General features: G+C 39.3%; 1 protein-coding gene across 2 annotated transcripts in view; it reads left to right on the top strand.

The window, feature by feature from the left end:
- Nucleotides 1-17,775, top strand: part of PTDSS1 (phosphatidylserine synthase 1) — a 32,433-nt gene that overhangs the window by 1,065 nt on the left and 13,593 nt on the right. For both annotated transcript variants that reach the window (XM_076329379.1, XM_076329378.1), the window contains exons 2-7: nucleotides 4,573-4,664; nucleotides 6,220-6,264; nucleotides 8,512-8,636; nucleotides 11,722-11,880; nucleotides 15,325-15,476; nucleotides 17,465-17,606. In XM_076329379.1, coding sequence (XP_076185494.1) covers nucleotides 4,573-4,664; nucleotides 6,220-6,264; nucleotides 8,512-8,636; nucleotides 11,722-11,880; nucleotides 15,325-15,476; nucleotides 17,465-17,606 — 715 coding nt within the window. The remainder of the gene's footprint in view (nucleotides 1-4,572; nucleotides 4,665-6,219; nucleotides 6,265-8,511; nucleotides 8,637-11,721; nucleotides 11,881-15,324; nucleotides 15,477-17,464; nucleotides 17,607-17,775) is intronic.

The raw sequence follows: 17,775 nt of genomic DNA, 5'->3' as shown, positions 1-17,775 counted from the left end.
GTGAAGGTGATAACGTAATCCTCCTTTAGGCTAAATTGTGCAGTCTCTGGGCAAACTGATTCCTGAGAGGTTTTAGCTGAGTTGTGCATCGTGTTTTGGGCTCATTTACACTTCTGTGACGTTGTATGTACAAAATCACAGATTTCAGTGGCCTTGTTGATTAAACTCAGCTTTTGATGGAAGAACATCATTATTTGTCCCTAGGCCTGATATACAATTCAGTGTGTAATCTTCTGTCTTATTCTAAGAATCCAAATGTATAGTTTTTATCAGCTATGAAAATAATGGTCAAGCCTGGCTTGAGCTGAGAAAGGAGAATAAGAGAATATAAAATAGTGTAGCTGCAAATGGTTTGAGGTGTGCCTTTTCTTGTTTAAACTTGTGTATGGCCCCAGGGAAGATATTTTTGGTGAACCTATTCCTTGTTCTACTTAGGTAACAAGATCTAAGTTAAGGTAGAATGTCCCAGGGATCCCTTTTTAACTCTTAAATCAGAGACATGTTCTGTGCTTTGGTACAATGTTTAATTAGACACCTTTGCTACAAGTGCTCCTCTTGTCCTGTCTCCCCCCGCCCAATCACTTTTCCCACTGTAGGGCTAATTTAGGTCAAACTTGTGAGTTACTAAGGGATTGTTTGTCCAGACATCATTCTGAAGGATTAATGGAATTGGTCACTCACCTTTGGGGGAGGAAAGGAATTTTGCTGTTAATTCTTTCAAGCAGAGGATGAGCCAAGCAGTGATTTCAGAACTATGGAGTCTTCTAGGCCCAAAGAATATTGCTTCACTTTTGGGATGTTTGTTTGCATTTTTCCAAGAGGATCACTAGCTTTTCTTTCCATTTGTCTTGCTAGCTTTCTAACTCTGACTTCTTCAGTTTCATTTTCTTCCCCCTGTCTGTCTCTGCTCTGCCTCACTTCCTGTGTTTAAATACCAGTTGACTTCTCTTTAACTCTTCTCTGTTTCTCCTCTTCTCTGGTTGTGGAAGCTACTCTGACTCCCCCCCCCCCCTCCCCCCTCCCTCCTTATTTCCAGCTATTGCAGGAGTTTCCTAAATCTCCTGGGTGATACTAGAGTGCTGCCTTTGTTGCCTTATTTGGGACACTACCCAAACCATATGTACTCTTTGAGAAGCTGGGAGGAAGGAGATAGTTCCCCACGTGCTTACAGTATGTGCTCCCAGGTCTGGTCTTTCTATTCCCATCAGTTTATTGCATTGAGTGTCAAGTGACTGGGTTCGTATTTCCACCTCCTGGGCACAAGGCACTGTAGACTTCCCAGTAAGGTATGACTAGTGATTCTTTGCTTCCCCTGTGCTGTCACTTGTTCCGTAGCTGTCCTGGTGAACTTGTTAAGCAGGGGATTTTCTATGATACATTCGTACTGATGATGTTAAGTAAAATTTATTTTTTCAGGAACTTCAGCATAGGCAGAGGAAAGTCTGCTTCCCTTAAAGTCTTTCTTGTCTCTTCTATAATTGTTTTATGTCAGAAATATGTGGGGGTTCAGACAAACTTAGAAAATGTTTTTCCCTTGGATGTCCCAAGCCATAACGTGGGGTCTCCCTTGGGATCACTGAGAGCGGTTGATACTGTCTTCGAGCTGACAGGTAAAGGTAAAGCTGAACTTCAGATAGCAATAATCTTCAGGTAGCAATAATAATAATACAGAAAAAAAGATGTATGTTTAACTTCTCCATGTTAAAGTGGGAAGTAGAGGGTATTCTGTTTTTCAGAGCACATCCTTCTAGTGCTTCTGACAATGGCTGCAGCTGCCTTGGCTATTTCCTGCTGAATGAGCTAGGCGCAGGCTCCTCTGCTTCCAGGCTGCACCCTGGAGCGGAGGCGTGGAGTGGCTCTAGCTTTCCCTGTCCTTTTCCTCCCTGGAGAGAGGGATGTGGCCTTCTCTGAGCCCGGAGGCAACCAGCAGGAGGGCTGGAGGGGATATTTTGTGGAGCACAACAACAGGACTGAGGAAGGTGACAGACTGGTAGCTTTTGGTGTGGAGTTGCAGGGGTTTATGGAAGCAGGAGTAAGACCTATGAGGCTGTAAGGCTGTTGTCTTTCACATCCCTTGATTAATGGAGTTGATTAAACTGTATTATTATGCATTTAGGTTTCATTTGGGGAGTTTATGGAAGATTTTTTTTCCCCACACACACACTCTAAATTTAGTGTCCTAGCTATTTTTTCCTCAGTTGAGTATCCTCGGTTTTTTTTCCTTCATGATGTAATAATTTACTAGTTTACATTTGTGTAATGTGCCAGTGTAATGTAGTGCTCTGGAACTGGGAGAAAAGCAGGAGAGAGAAGAAGGTTATGCAGTTATGTGCTTTATTTTTTTTATTATTTCTTCTCCAAAAAGCCACAGAATTGAAAAATGCGCTGGTAAAGCTTGTTTAAATTGAGAGAATTTTCATCTGTCCTCCCACACGAGCGTTCGAAACCTTGTTTTTGCTGCATGAATGCTTATATTTCAAAGTCAGCATCAAAGTTCCTAAGGCTAAGTGAGGAGATGATTTAGCACATTTTCCTGATTGCAGCTTGTTGTGATTGTTTCTTTCCTCCAACAGTTATTTTGCTTCCCTGTTTCTTTTGGCGCTCCCCAAAATAGTTCTTCCAGGCAAACACTGTAATTCTTTTTCTAACTAGCACACAGTAGCGAGTCTCTTGCTCCCACCTGTTTTTACCTGCTTCTGGCAAGAACATTGCATGTCTATCCCTTTTGAAAGGTATCTGCAAGCCAAAATGCAATCCCTCTACCACTTACTTGGTATGAAATGCAGTTTAACACCACATACAACATCTTTGCTGATTTTTGGGGGAAGTGGTGCCAACATAACTAGGACAGCTTTCCTGAAGCTGAGTAGTACTCAGAATCCTGATATGCAAGGGTGAGGACCCTTCAGCCCAGCTGGCACGACAATTAGGTGACGTGACCACAGTGTCTTTCACCTCTTTCTTGGCCACGCTGAATTGTACGGTGATGTGACTCTACTAATTTGTTCTCTCTTCAAAAAAAAAAATTCCCCCACTTGGTGGCACCTGTGACAGCATGTGTGTGTGTGTTATTTGCATATGTTAAAACAGGAATATGGTTTTAGTGTGTGAGCCATCAGAGCCTGAGGCTCTTGAGATTGCTGAGAGAGCCAGAGTTAAGCTCTGGAACTTGGGCTTCATAGCTGGTGTAAAGTGTCAGTCTGTGCAGCATGCCTGCTGGAAAATGACTGGTAAATCTGGACTGAGCTGGTTTAAAAAAAAATGCTGTGGGGAGTCCCTGAGGCCTGCAGAGAAACCATTCATGTTTAATGTATTTTTTCCTGCCATACAGTTAAACTAACACAGTGCTTAAATGCCTCACAATGATGGAAGTCTGCTGTGGAGCTGTTAAGGTTCAATTTTGAGGGAAAGGGAAATAATTTGGCAGAGTGAGAAATATTTTATAACTGCAGCAAATATCTTATGTGGAGCGCATTTATGCTGTCACAGATTCTTTACTGAACCATCCAGAAATGTGACAGATGCTCTGCCAGGAAGAGCTTTATCCCTCTAAAGTTTGCTGGGAATTTTTTCATATCATGGTTTGGGAATAAATAAAGGAATGTATTTTGAATAGATAAACTGATCTTAAGTACATGAAAATTACCCAGATAGTAAAACTTTAATTTGAGTTGTAGTGGGTGATACATTATGAAATATTAGCTGTGCATATTATGATAGTCTGAAGTTTGTTTCTATTTGTATTACTGAAGTATCCTAGAAGCTGACTGCTGGTTAGAAGACTTGGGTGGGCTCTTTTTTGTTAATCTCGCTGCTGTACACCATATTCTACCTGGCTGAAAAGAAAGAAGAGCTCAGTCAAATTTGCCTTGGCATTCCAAACTGAATTCTTAGGTCTCTCTTCTGGCCATAATATGACAGTAGCACAAATAATACCTAGTATTTTATTCTGAGTTTTAGCTTAACAGATCTAAAAGCAAGTTGATATTTTTCCCTGGTTCTTTTAAGTTTTGCTGTCTCTCTGTTATACACGGATTCTAAGCTGTGTAATCATTAGTTCCAAAAGTTGATTGTAATCATTATTTCCCCCCTCTCTGCACTCACCTCAGGCATTTTCATGGGGAACAGGCCAAGGGGAGTGAAGGGGACTGTGAGCAGCACCAAAACAGCAGAGGGAAACCTAGGAATTGCATCCAGGCTTCCAGAGTTTTTGGTCTAGGTCTCCGTTCGCTGTGTAAAAGTACTTTTGATGATGTTTCTGTGAACGTTAAAGAAGGAAGATTTTCTTCACCTTGTGTTAAATTTAGTCATTGCTTCTGCATTGACTTCTAACAATGCTTATGGCTCGCATGTATTGATTGTATGTTTAACTCTCTTGTGAGAAAGTGATACCCAGAAGCACAGAGTGAAAATCATTCAGTGCAGTTACTATCTTGACTTGTTATATAACCAGCATGCTTATTTCTCATACTTAATTTCCATGTAGTCTTTATTTAAATAATATGACATCTTCAGAGCCTTTCAACTTCATCCTTATAATGTACTTCAACACTTTGTTGTCTGTCTCTTCAGGGATGATTCTGTCCCAGAGGATAATATTTGGAGGGGTATCCTCTCTGTGATTTTCTTCTTTCTAATCATCAGTGTTCTAGCTTTTCCTAATGGTGAGTAAGGTTTATACTGTTTATACTTCACTTTTTATAATGTGTGAATTTCTTTTTATTGCCACTATATTTATTTTGATTTTTATTAAGGTACCAAATTTTTAATGTATTTTTTTCTTTACTCTTTTGAATTCCTTTATGTTAAAGAACAGTCTAAAAATGGATTGCAATCATACTGAGTGGAGATAACGGTAAAATGCAAGTTATTTATAGCTTGTCTGTATCTAACAAGGAAGTCAGGTTCTCAAAAGCAGTGTCTCTATTTGCAGGTGCGCAGTTGCAGCTCAGATTGCTAAGTAATGATGCTGCCGGATCCTTAAATAATTTTTAAAAGGAGTCTGCCTTGGTGTGTTTTAACAGAAGTGTCATTCTACAAATTCTCAGAGATATAACACCTTATGTAAACCACCTTACCAGAAGCTAGCGATACTTGAAATGGTCTAAGTCACATTACAATGTAAACCCACAGTTGCTCAGCAGAAGGTTAAGTTGGACAAAAGTTTTGGTAATTGTGTGAGGAGCAGAAAGTGCAAAAAGGTACAAACCCTCATGTGACACTTAATTCTGTGGAGGAAATGCTGTCTTCCTGTTTGTTTGGGGGTTTTAAAATTTATTTATTTATTTATTTTTAATTTTTACTTATGGCTGTCAGCAAAAGCATAATTCTTGGGTCAAGTCTAAACTGTCTCAGGATTGGCAGTGTTCAGGAAAAAACAATTATTGTGCTCAGGGCAGCTTTGTACTTCAGAGTTGGGATGTGTTTTTCCTCATATTTTAAAAATCATTAATCCATACTTTTCACAAAGTGCTCCCTGAAAAACTGAATGCCAGAGAAAAATGAGCTTTATGCATACAGTGGTGAAAGAGCAGTTCGCAGCATGTGCTGAAAATATTTGTTCAGCCACTTCTTGCTACCTAAATGTATGATTCATGTTTAGAGGTTTTCCAGTTTCACCAGGCTTACTTTCTCTGCTCTTCACGTTAACTGAGAGGTTTTTAATCTAATAAAGTCAGTTTAATCACTGGCTCTAAAGTAAAAAATATTGACATTGGTAAAGAGGATAGGTATCTTCTTGCCAGATACATGATACTCAGTTTGGAAGTTTTAGGAGGCCTGTTTGCTAACATTTCGTGGTCATCTGAAGGCTAAGCACCATGTTTCTTTGCTAACACACAGAAATTTGTACTTGATGACTTCACTGGGAGCAAGCCGTGTGTGAGCTGTGGTCTAGAAACCAGATCAAGAGATCCTCAGGTGACACCTGATTTATGGTGTCTGCTGAGCAAACAGCATACTACTGTTCTGGAAACATCTCCATAAAAATAATGGAAAAATTTGTCTACACCCTACTAATTGGCAGTCTCCTTTTCCTCTCTGAAAACTGCTGTTACCATTTTTTTTTTTTTAACATAGAGCCCCAGCTTTTGGGTATATTACATAGTTTGATGGAGAACTGATCCGTGCTCATGCCAAATCCTCATATGGCATATACTCCAAAATAGTTTATGTGGTTCTTATTGACTGTCTTCTAATAAGCTTCTTTACTGTCCACAGGACCATTTACACGTCCCCACCCTGCAATATGGAGAATGGTTTTTGGTAAGTTTAAGTTGTGTTTCTGACTTTTTCAGTGCTTCTGCAGGACCGTCCATTTTAATTTTCAGATGAATGGAATTGTCATGAAACATAATTGTGCATCAAACTTGTGTGAATGTCACTTCCCTCCCACTTCTGAGCAGTTGCTTATAATCTGTTCTTAATTATGTTTGGGAATGTCGTTGTAGTTACTCTGTGTCAGGATGGTATAAATTAAATCACCAGAAAGGGATCATTCATTCTGATACTCTGTTTTAATCCTGTTTTGTGTTTGTGCTTCCTAATCTCCTTCCCCGACACCCTTCCTACTGCCATCTCTTCCCAGCCCAAAAAGGTTTGGGTTTTTATAGCTACTGCATATACTATCTGACTTCTAACTAAATCCAGTTTAGTAGGGTGCTTCTTTTCATTATTGGCAAAATAAAATGTGCTATTACTTTATATGTTTATTAAATTGTATCATTGTATAGCTTAACATACATTAACATTTATTAATATTCTTAACATGTATATATTCATATTCTTAACTTATAATTTCAGCAAAAATACCTGTAAATATTAGTTGCATTCATAGTTTGGAAAGTAATTCTATTAACTACAGAACTAACTGAGTGAAATCCTGCTCCTTAAACATCTGAATTACATGGCAAAAACCTAACAAATTTTATTTTGAAATAATTCAGGGTTCACAGAGCCTTTAAGCACATTTGCAGAGAATTAGACACATTTGATTTAAAAGCTGATCTGTTTCTTTTTAAGGGGACTGAATGTTTCTCTCTCCCGCCACCTTACATAGCTAAAAATAAGTAGCCTCCCAAAGTAGCTGATTACTCATCTGTTGACATTGAGAGGATACTGCTGATTAGATAGTACTCGTTAAAGAATCCTGCTCCTTGTGAAGTTTGGGAAACACAGGTACTACTGCTCGTTTCAGGTTTCAGCAAATGTAAAGTAAAAGGTCATTCTCAGTGTTGATACTGTCAGAGCTTGACCCCCTGTACTTTCGGGAAAAGGCTGCACACAAAATCAAGAACAACATTTTTCCCCGTGTAATTCTGCTGCTTCTGGCATGGCTTATTTAGCCGTGCTTGAGGTCTCAGACCTGTTCAGTAGATGAAAGGCAGTAGTGTGTCCTCAACATTTCAGGATGCACCGTTGCCTGCAGGCTGTACTTGTAGTAGTGTGGCATCTGTTTACCTGATGTGTTTTTAGGATGTACTGCAGAGGACAGTATATATACTTTCTGTTCATGTGTGTGTACTTGAACGGAAGTTGTTCTCTGGCATACACTGGGGATTAATAACATGTGAGTTCTGGTCATAGTTTAAAATATCTTTTTAGAATTGCTATAGTTTATTTTGGATGGCAGATACTAAGTTTATTCACATTAATCTTTCTGTCTTCCATGACATTGCTGCAGGATACAAGCAAGTTTGAGTGCTAGACTAGGAAATAGTGTTAGTGTTTATGTGCCTCTTCCTAGATATCTGTGAACTTGTAATTTAGTAGTGTAAAGATATGCTCCCAACAGCAGCTTCATCTACCCATAGATCTATACCTAGGACTCTTAACTTCTTACAAGTTTTTATTTAAAAAAATCCATATTCAGACATTGGGAGGAGAGAGGCGGTAGTCCCAAATGCAGTAGTGTTTCATAATTTATAATGGTGTGAAAACAAATAATAATCTTTACCTTTAAAAGCTTCAAATGGCAAATTTTCCAGCTCACAAAAGTAACTCAAACATGCATTAGTTTATATTTATAACTACTCTTTATTGCCAGCATAGCTCAGAATTGCCAGGTGGGATTATTAAATTGATCTTTGTGTTGAAATCTGCATATAGGCTTAGGGACCTGCATTAGTGAGACCAAGAATACTTAAAGCAAAGGGACAGAACTAATCCAATCCTGGGGTCCTAACGTATCTCTTACTAAAGAGCTTCCTGATCACAGCCTTGTACTACTTGTGTCTAAACTGATTAGACTGCTTTTTGTTTTGATTGGGTTCATGCAGTCGAGCATATATTGTATCACTTGAAACAGGAGGTGATATGAAGGGCTGAGTGCTCAAAGATTACCATCTGACTTGTGTCTCTTAAGCTTTTTTGCATGTAGCCACTGTATGTAGAAAACCCATTTGTACAAACTGGGCCTGTATAGAGCAACAGTTTGAAAGCAGCTTTTTGGACTCTCAGTGTCCCAAGGAGTTTTGTGAGTGAACATGATTTTAAAGCTGAGTCTTTTTGCAGGTCTCAGTGTGCTCTATTTTCTGTTCCTGGTGTTCGTGCTCTTCCTTAACTTTGAGCAGGTAAAAGCAGTGATGTACTGGCTGGATCCTAATCTTCGATATGCCACAAGGGAAGCAGATATTATGGTATGTATCCATGGCACTTTATTGGACATTTTGGCTACTTTAGGCATGCTTTACATGAGTGGGAAGGGATAAATCTCGATTTGCTGGCATCAGCAGTGCAAGTTTGTGCCTATACGTGACAGAGTCAACAAGCCTTTTGTATCAACTGCTATTTATTTACATTGAAATCAATTGGTGTGAAAAAGTCTTCTCTATTTTTTTCTAATGCAGATGTTCAGATGAGTGTGCAGTAGGGAGTGCGAGATATGTTTGCACTGGGGTGGCTTTGGATTCCTTTAAATAATAGATATGAGCCTGGATACTGAAAATAGACTTAGCATGATTGTATCTAAATGAGGCCTGTATGGTGTGCGTGTCCCAGATCAGTTTTTTTGATGCCACAATGCTGCACTCAAAGAACTTTGGTCTTGCCTTATTGCTCTGAGCTTAGTACATGACTGGCATGCTACTGAGTATGTGGAAATCCTGGTACAGCAACTGCAGGGCTCTGCTGCCTGCCAGTCACCCAGCTAAGCACTGGTGCTGTTTACCATTGGGAAATTACTTCCATAGACCATGATCTGGAGTGGCGTGGAAAGCCAGGCTTGTTCTTCTGCCTGTTGAGCAGCTTACAAAGAATTTTCAATACAGAGAACGTTCCCCTTCAGGTGAGGACACTAGCACAGGGAGTTGAGGTAGTAAAAGGAGGCCTGGGAGAAGTATGTGAGGTATGTTGGGAGGCAGGCAGAAGAGGGTGTGAGCAGGTGAGCACCAAGCAGAAGAGGATTACTGCATGGAGAGGCAAGAGTTGCCAGTCTTGTCCTTTTTTACTGTTGCATCGAATTACTGCCCGCCACCTGACCAGTGTGCTTCCTTGCCCTTGGGTTTGCGTATCTGCGCACCATTGTCACCTGTTGTATAGTAGGTGCTGTTACCGGACTCATGCCTCAAGAGTAAGGAAATACGCTGATTGTCTTTGGCAACTAGCAATTTGCTGCATATGCAAACTACTGCACAGCACCTCAGCAGCAGTGGCTGCAAACTCCTGCCCTGTAGCACATAAGAGGGAATGGAAATCTTTACAGCGCAGTAAGCTTACGTTAGTTGATTGATAGTGAGAGCTGCATACAGGCTCCTTACCTGGAAAACTCTGGATGCTTCAGGTGTTGCATCTTAGCTGATCAGCAGTATGTGTTGTGCAATTCCAGCATCCAGAGTAGGGCTGTGACTTTCTGTTCTGCAGATGCGTGGTGGTGGTGAGGCGTGGGCAGCCTGCCGTTAGGGTGGTGGGAGGACACATTGCTAAATGGAGCATGAGCATGGGGGTTAGTGGTGTTGCTGAGCAACAAAAGGGAGCTGAGACGAGGAGTCTGTTGGTAAGTCAGATTCACCTGGCTCTCCTGTCATCTAAGTTTGAAATAAATAGATTCAAGTCAGGGGAGGACAGAACCGCAGTACAGTAGATTCCCTGACTGTAGCAGTCAGTGGAAACTTGCTCTGTACTACTTTGCAATCCTGATACTGTCACTTAAAGTTGGAGTAAATTTTTAAAGTGCAACTATAATGAAGGCTGCAGCTTGGTGTCTTGCACAGGACTGGCAAAGTTGCTTGAGTATTGAACTTTCTTTTAAACATTTCACTGTATGACTGGCAGAGCTGCAGCTGGAAAGATGAGATAAAGGGGAAAAAGCCCCAGTAAAAATAAAAGCAAAAAAGCAAGAGCCCTGCAAAAAGCTTACTTTTGAAGTAACCTCATTGTGTTCACTCATCATAGAGTTTCAGATATCATGGTGTAGCTATGAGCCTGCACATTCCATTGTGCATTCTGTGCTTCTCATGCTGGCAAATGAGCCAGTTTCAGCTCTCTTTGGGTACATGTGCTAAAGCTGCAGCTTTGCCATCCTTAGGACAGGTGGTGCACCTTTCTCTGAATGACCAGCAGCACTGGCATGTGTGAGAAGCAACACCATGCTTTCACTTCAGGGAGCACCAGCAGTAAGAGTTACTTACAGTTTCATAGTGAGACTTAACTGCCTGCTGATAGAAGTATTTGTGTGAAGTTGTGCATTCTTCTCTTTATAGAGACCAGGATTTAAATCTTTCTCTGCCATCCCCTTTTCAACTCGATCATGGTTCCTTTGTGCAGGATTAGCAATAGTTCTGGCCTGAAAGAGAATCCTTTCTTAATTCAGCAGCACTGAGCAGTGCTGTGTTGTCACCTGCAGGTGGCAATGTATATTTTTAGGAGGGTTGGAGAGCAGAGATTCTTTAAAATGTGTGTTTCCAGCTGGGAATAGTTCAGTTTGTGCCCAGTGACGAGACAACCCCACAGATGCAGCCTCCTGATAGCATATAGATTTTTTTTTTTTGTTGGGCGGTGATTTCTAGCACTTGCTGTATAACATGATGAGAGAACACATTTCCTTTGGTATTGATGAGTATTAATTAATATAATATTCTTCAGGAATCTGCCACTCATCTGTGACAAAACAGTTGCAAGTTCCCCCCCCCCTTTTTTTTTTTTTTTTTTAAAAAATTCAGCCCTGTGACCGAACTTTCTCAATATGAATGTGTTCTGGGAAATTGCTTTCGTGAGGAAAATAAGACACAAAAGACACTCAAATTAACATTGAGATAAGTAACGTAACATCACAAACTGGTGAGGATTAGCCACTGATGAGCCACATCTGAACACTAGACAGCATCAAAATGGGGAAAGGTGGTTATTCCAAATCAAGACCCCAAAGAAAACCAAATAACTATTTTCTGGAGTATTGTCTGCTGGTTTTATTATTATTGATTTTATTGCTCCTGCTCTTCCTCTGTCACATGAGAAATACATGCTCCTTCAGGCACCAAGGTCTATTCTATCTCCCTTTAAATTAGAGCTGTACTGTGATGACACTGAGTCTTAATACTGGAAGTTTTCCTGCAGAGTTTAGAAGGACAAGAAAACAGAATAATGCTTATTTTAATATCCTTATAATTTCAGGCTTGTTGCACTGGATAGAGAGAAGTTTCTTCATTCTAGTGTTTCTGAAGTGGCCTGTTGATTGAGGTTTTTTGTTGGTTTGTGTTTTGATTGGGTTTTTTTTTTCATTAACAGGAGTATGCTGTGAACTGTCATGTTATCACCTGGGAGAGAATCCTCAGCCACTTTGATATATTTGCTTTTGGGCATTTCTGGGGCTGGGCTATGAAGGCTTTGCTGATCCGCAGCTATGGGCTGTGCTGGACTATTAGCATCACCTGGGAGCTCACTGAGGTAGGCCACCCATTTATCTTAATTATAAGCAAATGCATGAGACCTGAATTATTCTTGGGGGCAAGTGTGAATGTTACTAGAAGGATGACTCACTAGTTCTCAGTATAGATTTACATTTTAAGCCTTACAAACCAGATGCTGAGCAATTGGTGCAGTTGCATTAGTGGACAACAGCAAGCTGGGGTTTAGGTAAGTGACTTATTACTACTTGAATAGGAGGGAAGTCTAGGCCAGCCTATTGGTGCCATCCATAATTTGTTTTTCTGCTGTTATGGGAGTCAACACTCATGCTATTTCAGATGTTGACTAATATTCCATGATTCAGAGCAATTGTTCTCCTTTTTCACCTTGCAATATCTGTGATCTACTGTTATGATCCCCTTATCCCAAATACAACAGTGTTACGCATTGTGTATAGGCGTGCATACTGTACAGTGAAATGGAGTTGAGGGATCCCTGAGAAAGGTGTGAGGACCCATGAGGAGAAGTCTAAATGGAATGGCAAGACACCATTTGGTGTGTTTGTTTTCTGTCATGAGGCCTAGGTGCGTAGCCCTTCTCTTGTTAAATTGTACCCCACAAGCCTAGTTTATTCATGTTCACCGACATAAAAATGTGATTTTTACTAGACCTGGATCTAAGCTAGTTCACGTGCAGTGTAGTCCCCTGCAACATAGTTTGGAGGACCACTGACTTATTTTTGTAACCTAGCTTTACCACAGTTCTCCCAAGCACGTGCTTAAGTCACTTGACTGTTGGCACTTTCAAATCCTATTTTGGATTAAAAAAAATACAGATACTTGACTTGATTCAGTCAATTGACTGTTGCTTGGACTGCTGGACCTTCTTGTTAGATCTGTTTTCAGAATTCAAGCTGATTAATTGCTACTCTAAATATTTTCATTTGCATGTAACCTAGAGCTTGATTAGTAAAATGTGTTACCTAAAATCCAAGGATGTGTTTCTATAAAAATGACTTTAATTTCATTATATTCTTTGATTGGACAATTCAGAGAAAAAATAAAAATCCATTTTTTTATCAGCTTTTGGGACACCATAATCTAACCTGTCACACTTAAAATACTAAGTGTAGATGTAAACACCTGAATTTAGTCTTTAAAATCATAGTTTTCTGTAGAGCTTGCTGTCTTAAGAATGCTTGGCTCATCTGACAAGGCATTTATAATTCAGAAACATAGATAAGGATTTAGTTGTCTAAAACTAAACTTCTGGGTTTGAAAATACTGGTGCCATGAGTTCCTTTTCAAAACATGTTTTTGTTCTGTGGCATTGAAGGATACGCTGTTTCCTAAGCTATTTTGAAAAACTGCTTAAGATTGGGATTTCACAAGTACCCATCCACAAAAAACAACTTTGCTAGTTTTTGTACTAATTTTTTCCCCTCTGGAAAAAGAATAAATTTGGATTTGTTTCACACGCACTCTTATTGTTCAGTTGATCGTCACACAACCATCATCTTAAATTTGATGCCACGTGGGGTGTCTAGTATTCCCTGTTGAAAGGCAGATTATTGGAACGGACAATGTGTTGGGTAAGGTTCAACATATAGAGAGCTTATCACCACTCAGATGGATTTTTAATGGATTAGTTAATTCAGGAAAGTCATTAGAAACCTACAGAAGTTATCAGGGCAGTTACACAGGGACTTAGCTGTGCATCTCCTGTTAGCATTAATGGATTTCAGCTGGCTCCCTGTTCTGAAATGGGACACTTGGCTCATGCTCCATGCTATCAGATTAAAGTTGGGATGCAGGCAGACCTTGGTCTCTCATTCTGAGAAAACAGCTAGTGCCTTAGAGATGGTCTGGCTAACACCTATGCTCTGGTTTTTGCTGCCTTATCTGTAACTTCTGGTTTCTTTGGCTAGATTATTGCAGATTGAGATTCATAGCCTAGTGCCCCTTTCACATTAAATTAATTTCAAACGTGAAAGGGAAACTAGCAGGATAATGAGCAACATTGTATAGCTTGGGTCTTGAAGAGAAATTCAAATTTTCTTTTCGACAGGTTGAAATTCCCATAGCCTTGTCAAAGAAAGACAAGTTGCTTTGATATACTTTTGCAAGTGTTTTCAAAGGAACTGTCATTGTCAATATCAGTCACTGTAATTTATTATAAATGGACCAGTATTCATTCTTGCTGTGTACAGAAAACATTTTTCTTGTTCCTTTTCCCGCATCTGATTTTTTCAATATTTTATTTATACATCTGTTAACAAAAGATATTTTATTATAAAATCATACCAATAATCTTCAACAGACACAGTGTGTGTACATTAACTGACAAAAATTATACTGTTTTTGTGGTGGTAAGAATATTCTTTAGTTTCCTATGTGTTTTGTTAAGCATCTTCTTGAGTATTCCAAAGGGACTGCTGAATCCATTTCTAGCTCTCAGTAAATTATGTTTAATCTTGCCTTAACTCTGGCCAGTTGTTCTCCTTCACTCTGTCAAAAGTGTAAAGTCACCAAATGTATCTGTAAATACATTTAATTGCCTTACTAATGCCTCATAGTGGTCTTCAGTTAAGTTGAGTATTCAGAAAGGAATAGATTGCTTCAGAGGTAAATGATTTGTGCACTTTCCAGGGGAAATCTTTGAGGGACTGAATATGTTTTGATATATCCAGATGGTGTCAGCTTTTCAGTCTGATGTTGGTTTGTTTCTGGCCTATTTTCCAGTATCTTCATCGTAAAAGTACCTTCATCATTAGTGCTTAGCAGAGACCAAGCAGGAAGGGAGAGTGGAATATCCTTTTAACTTCTTGAGCCATTCTGGATCAAGTATAGCAGCAAAGCTTGTAGTGTCTGAAATATTGGTGAACTCAATCTTTTTACAGTCACTAAATTTCTTAAGAATAGTAAATGAAAGAAAGAGTTTTGAAATAGAACAAGTGTTAAGTCCTGAACTCCAACATGCTTTAGTACTGACAGTGGTTACAAATGCATCCATTCTACTTACTGCATCTTGTTGCTGGTTTAGAAAACATACTTCTTAAAACTATTTAGCAAAAAGAAAACAGATTCTCTTCAATTTTTTTTTTTAAAGCACAAATCACCTTCTTTCCTCCAAGAAATGCAGTAGTTTTGCTTGTTTCATGCATTTCTATGAAAGTTCTGTGTATCATCTTTGACAGGCTGAGAGATGCATGATATCCTTCTGTACAGCAGAAAGGATATCATGCTGAATATATGGAAACAAAAAGGAAAACAGTGAGAAGGAAACCTCTGATGTCTTGTGTGGTTCTATCCAAGGCGTTCTGAAGTTAATGGAAGGATGCCCATCAAATTTCAGTGGTTGTGGCTCATGTCCTTGAAGTATGACATATACTGAAAAGCTGATTTTTGAATGTGTACTTAAAAAGTGAATTTATATGAATTCTGTGCTGTTCCTCACCCAGAATCTTTTTGCTGTATTCTGTAGCTCTTCTTCATGCACCTTCTGCCTAATTTTGCTGAATGCTGGTGGGATCAAGTCATTTTGGACATCCTGCTTTGTAACGGGGGTGGCATCTGGTTGGGCATGGTAGTTTGTCGTTTCTTGGAGATGAGGACCTATCACTGGGCAAGCTTCAAGTAGGTCTAAATTAAAGCTTGATAAACATTATGTTTGATGTTATAATATCAAATTCATTTCCTTGGGAAATAGACCTTCTTCTTTGCATATGTAAAATGCATGTGGTATAGAAATAGCATGCAATCTGCATGTGCTAATAATGCTGTAAACTTATTTTAAATGTTAAAAATCCATCTCGTAGTAATGCTACTGTACAGCATATATTTGTAAATATGATTATGTATATATAATTTTCCTTTGCAATCTAAGTTACAAGCACTGACGCCAAATGAAAATGCAAATAGCTTTACTACTTTATAGTTTATTTTGTACAAGTAAAACTTGGAAGAAGGCAGTGAACAAAACTAGCTGTAATTGTTTTCTCATTATACAATGTTTTTAAACTAGATTTGGGCTCACCTTGATAAGGCAATCTGTCAGCACTAGTTGTAATTGCAGAAAAGGAATCAGGCTGATTGTACCTGTGCTGTGAATTGCCTTACCCCATTGTTGACCCTCTAAAATAAATGGAGTAATTGCAAAATAAAGTAGCGTTTGTTGTGTAAAAGGGCAACAACTTTGTGGCCTAGTAAGTGTCAGTTCCTAGCTGTCCACATATGGTTTCTTCCATAGTTTTCTGCCCCTCTCCTGCCTTCTTCCCTGCCAGTTGGTGGCAAGCATGGTTATCTGCACGTTACCAACAGTATAGATGAAACAGGATCAAGTACAATGAATTGTCAAAAGATATTGCCTTGAGAGATGGAAAAGGAGCTCAAATCTTGACTTCCAGATTTGTACTCTACATGAACTTCTGTACTGCTTTCTTCTTTTACTCACAAATTTGCTAATTGCTCTGAGAACCATCCAGCCTTTAGTCTCAATTCAATTTTCCTGCATTTCAATTCAGGAGGAATAATGAGCATTATAGAGTTGATGGTCCCTCTGTAGAGAGTTCACTGAAAGTTAACACAGCAGAATATCTATGGTAGAACTTAGTCTTTACTGTCTTCGTGGAATAATTTTCCCTCATGTTCTTTTAAATGCATGAGTAGATTTTTTTGGACCTTTAATATGAAGAGGAGCTGCATAGACTAAGAAGCTTTTGCTTGTGCCCTTTTATTTTCTTTTTCTTTTTTCATTGAATAAACACAGATCTTAAAGATTAGAAGGTTCCCCCTAACCTAAGATCCCACTAGCCTAAAAGAACACAAGTATCAGAAATATAAAATCTGAACCTCCTTTTTTGTCCAGAAGGGCCAGGGAAATAACAGGGTGAAAATTGACTTCTAGACCTGCTAGTCTTCCTTCAGAAAAGGAAACTGAGTTTTTCTTAGATTCCGTGTCCTTTGGATGCTGTTGCTCATCTGAATTAATGTTATCAAAAGCAAGAACCAGTAACACATCTGTCAGATGAACCTCCGTTTACATCCCCTTTCAAAAGGGAATTTAAAAGCCTTGTAGCTTTTAACAGTGTTATCACGTCTCTCCAGAAGATTCGCATGCATCTAATATCAGAACAGCAGGGGCTGTGTGTGCTGGAAGTGCAGTATTTTCAAACCTGTGGAGCCAGCCTCTTATACAATTAATGAATAATGAGTCTGACTGATTCTTGAAGGATTGATGTCAGTGAGCTCTAGAACAAGGAGTCTTTGGGATGAGAACAGTGGCAGCATAGACTAGGAAGAAATATTCTCTAGATTTTCTAAGGGGGTTACAGGATTGCAATCCTTGTTTCTTTCCTTCATGGAGAAGATGATAGATATGCTTTGTAGTTAGTTACTGACTGAGGATAGAGGAGGGTGGACTATCATAGCAGAATGCATCCTGACTGAAATGCTTAATGGATTATATTTCTTAATTCACCCTTGCCTGGTACACAGTCGTGTCTGTGAAGATCTCTGCTGTCCAGAGAAAAAGTGTGATTGTTCTGAAACATCAATAATGTGGCTATTGCTTTTTTTTTCTTTGCATATTCCTTGTATTTACTCCAGCCATTCTCTTTTTCTAGGGACATTCACACGACCACAGGGAAAATCAAAAGAGCTGTATTGCAGTTCACCCCAGCCAGCTGGACCTATGTCCGCTGGTTTGACCCTAAGTCTTCATTTCAAAGAGTGGCTGGAATCTACCTTTTCATGATCATTTGGCAGGTAAGAAATAAATTCTGTGAAATCAAAGCTGTCATCAGCTCAGTTATTGGCTGTGTTTGGCTAGAAGATACTCTAATGCAATGTATGTCCGTCACTGAAATACACAGTTAAATGAATTGATAATACAGAATTGGTCAGGGCATTGTTCACGGGAGTTATATGATAGTTC

The sequence above is a fragment of the Aptenodytes patagonicus genome, chromosome 2, assembly GCF_965638725.1.
Source record: "Aptenodytes patagonicus chromosome 2, bAptPat1.pri.cur, whole genome shotgun sequence".
NCBI lineage: Eukaryota > Metazoa > Chordata > Aves > Sphenisciformes > Spheniscidae > Aptenodytes > Aptenodytes patagonicus.
Note: the sequence above shows the minus strand (reverse complement) of the source record. Positions and strands in the feature narration are given on the sequence as shown.